Source organism: Anoplophora glabripennis, unplaced genomic scaffold, assembly GCF_000390285.2.
Source record: "Anoplophora glabripennis isolate ALB-LARVAE unplaced genomic scaffold, Agla_2.0 scaffold986, whole genome shotgun sequence".
Lineage (NCBI taxonomy): Eukaryota > Metazoa > Arthropoda > Insecta > Coleoptera > Cerambycidae > Anoplophora > Anoplophora glabripennis.
This window is the reverse complement of record NW_019417151.1, coordinates 56,623-60,156: the sequence shown is the minus strand read 5'-3', so window position 1 is coordinate 60,156 and position 3,534 is coordinate 56,623. Positions and strand designations below refer to the sequence as shown.

The following is a 3,534-nucleotide window of genomic DNA, read 5'->3' as shown; positions in this document are numbered from 1 at the left end:
AGAGTTAACACGATTCGTGGAAATGCGGAGGCACCCCGGCTAACTTTACAGTTAGGAAGCCGGAGGATCACCGCCCTAATGGATTCTGGGGTAGGCGTTAACCTTTTGCGGACAGAATTCGCTGCGGACAGACGGAATGGAAATGGACCTCGAGTGCAACTAGCTAGCCAAGGAGCCAACGTAGAGACCAGCGGGACCACGGATGTGGAATTCACGCTGGACGGGGCGACCCTCTCTACTGAAATGCTCCTGGTCGACGACCTTTGCGAGGAATGCATACTGGGTCGACCATGGTTACTAGAGCACCACGTCGTAATGGACTTCTCCCAGGGGATGATCTATTATGGACGCGAACGACGCCGCTGCGTGTATTGGAATGGGACGCCTCTCGAAGTAAACAACGAACAGCGAGAAGAAATATGGGAGATACTATGCGAGAAGATTCCGCCTAGTTTCGAAGAAGAGTGCCAAGAGGTTTTAGGCGAGTACATGGATGTGTTCTCGATCGAACCTAGACCGGCGTCGACGAAGCTGGCGGAACATCGCATAGTACTACGCGACGACGACCCCGTAAATACGCCACAATACAGACGTTCGGAGGAGAAGAAACGCATAATAAACAAGGCCTGCGAAGAGATGTTGCAACAGGGGGTGATACGACGAAGTACTTCAGAGTACAATTCACCGGCCCTCCTTGTGAAGAAGAAGGATGATAGCCAGCGCTACTGTGTGGATTACCGTAAGCTCAACGAAAAGGCACTCGTCGCAACAGGAACACTACCCCCAATAGACGACATGCTTAAGGAACTAGGTGAAGCACAGTACTTCACAACCCTAGACCTTAAGGCAGGTTATTGGCAGGTATCCGTTCACGAGGAGTCTAAGCGATAACGGCATTCACAACACCAGACGGCGGCAGCTACGAGTTCAACGTCATGCCCTTCGGGTTATCTGGAGCCCCAGGTACCTTTCAGAAGCTCATGACGGAAGTACTGCGAGGCCAATTACATCGTTTCGTGAAGGTGTACCTAGACGACATCATCATCTATAGTAAGACGCCGCAGGAGCACGTAGAACACCTCAGACTGGTGTTCGAACGCCTCCGACAACACGGACTGTGCGTCTCACCTGAGAAGTGCAGTTTCGCCGCGACGCATATAGAGTACCTAGGGCACATCGTCACCAAGGACCACAATCTGCCACAAGAACGGCACCTTACGCGTATACAAGAACACGCGCCGCCGAAAAACGTCAAGGAGTTGCGACAGTTCCTCGGGCTTGCCGGATGGTTACGTGAATACGTGCCGCGGTTCGCCTTACTGGCAGCTCCTCTGACAAATCTGTTAGATGCAAACCGACGGTTCCGCTGGACAGCTAGGGAGCAGGAGGCTTTTGACGAACTCAAGCTTGCTTTAGTTCACCACGAGCCCCTGCACAGGCCAAAAACCGGCCTGCCTTACTGCCTCCAGACCGACGCCAGCGCCGTAGGAATGGCCGCCGTGCTATTCCAGGAAAACGACGACGGCACCAGAAGATTGATTTCCTGCGCGTCATCGAAGTTCTCGAAAACCGAGTCGAGGTACCACGTGAACGAGCAAGAGGCCCTTGCGGTGATTTTCGGTATAAGGAAATATCGTCAACACCTGGAGGACCGCGAGTTCACCCTCTACACGGATAGTAGAGCACTTTGGCTAGACCGGTACAAAGACGAGAAAACGAAATTAACCCGGTGGGCCTTAATGTTACAAGGATACCGGTTTCGTATCGTCCACGTACCAGGTCGCGTAAACGAACTACCAAACTTTTTATCACGGAACCCCGAGGAGGAAGCGCGTGAAGAATGTCCACCCGAGATCGACGACAGGATGTACCCGGTCGTGAACCACGTCGAGGAAGACGCAGGCCGCGAACAAAATCCGCCGTTGGAACAAGAGGAGCCCCAGCGCGTCGAAGTCGACGTCCAGGTGCACGTGGAGGACGAGCCTGGAGGACAAGAGGAGGAACCAGCGCAACCACCGCCGAACCTTGGAGGGATACCCGCCGAAGACATGCCGCTGTTCGAGCGCGTTCAGCGAGCACAAGGCGAAGACGACCAGTGTCGTACAGACAGGGCTAGGCTGTACCGCATACAGCGCGATGGCCCCGAAACGGAGACGGAGCGTCGTATCGCCGTATCGCCGAGGCCTACATCTTCGAGCGAGGCTATATCTGGAGGAGATATGGCGATCGCCGCGAATTGTACGTACCAGGTACGATGCAAGAGGAAGTTGTAGAGGCCTACCACGACGCCGTACTCGCCGCACACCCAGGGCGAGACGAAACACTTCGGGCCATCCAGAGGTACTATGACTGGCGCGGCATGCGAGAAGCAGTCACAGACCACGCCAAAGCGTGCCTCGTATGCGCGTCAACTAAGGCCGGAAACGGACAGCCTAGGGCTCCGCTCCGACCTCGAGTCCCCACGGATGCGGCGCACACCTGGAGCTTCGTCGTTCTAGGGCCGTATCCGGAAACGAGACAAAAGAATAAATACGTTATAATCGCTGTGGATATCTTCAGCAAATGGGTGGAGGCCATCGCCGTACCGCGAGTACGCCACCAGGAGATGCGAGCCTTCGTCCAAGACATTTGCACGAAATGGGGGTATCCACAAGCGTGCATAACAGACAACGGAGGAGTTTTCCGCGGAGGACAGTGGCTGAGGTACCTGGAGGAGATGCAGATCACCCCGTATTACGCCGCAATCTACCACCAGCGGGCGAACCCAGTGGAGCGCCGGGTTCAGGAATTCAAAAAGGTGCTACGAACTAGACGTAACGCAGATCGTAGGTGGGACGCCTACATCAACGAAACGCTATTCGTACTCCGGAATAGAACCAACGCCTCCACGAGGATGACGCCCAGCGAGATCAAGACGGGAGGTTTGCTCAAACGCCCCGGCGAATGGATGATACCCCCGCAGGTCGCGCCACCCGCTCAACGCACGGTACAGGCCCGTAATGAACGGATGAGAAGAGCCAGGGACCGCCAGCAGATTTTTCAGCGGAACCTCTACCCCGAACCCCGAGAAGCACCGCTAGAATTCGCCGTCGGTGAGGAGGTCATGACACGTGTCTGGCCAGGGACAGATCCGCCGATCCGTTTTGCGCCAAGTGGACAGGACCACACCGCGTCGTGCGTCGAGAGGGAGAGACGACGTATACCGTCGAAAGGGACGGCGCGCATGCGCGCATCCATCTCGACGATCTACGTCCGGCACCGCGACGCGTCGCATAAACGAAAGGCCAAATTCANTATATATATATCTTAATAATGTCGTTCCATGTTATATCTCATGTTCGTGTTAAAGCCCACTCGACCACCGTACGGTAACTACTTATTCTTTTATTTTTTAGTTATAAATAGTAAATTGTAATGAAATTGCAGCTCGGGCCTGTGAGAAGAAAAACCAAGGCTGTAAATAATAGTTCATTACATTAAAAATAACAAACCAACAGGTACATCTTTTAAATCTAAGAGCTGCAACATGGTCGC

General features: G+C 54.1%; 1 protein-coding gene across 1 annotated transcript; it reads left to right on the top strand.

Moving 5' to 3' along the window:
* Positions 1–2,359: 2,359 nt before the first annotated feature.
* LOC108910654 lies at positions 2,360–3,310 on the top strand. Its single transcript, XM_023455978.1, has one exon. The coding sequence runs from the start codon at positions 2,360–2,362 to the stop codon at positions 3,308–3,310; it is 951 nt and encodes a 316-aa protein (XP_023311746.1).
* Positions 3,311–3,534: the final 224 nt, after the last annotated feature.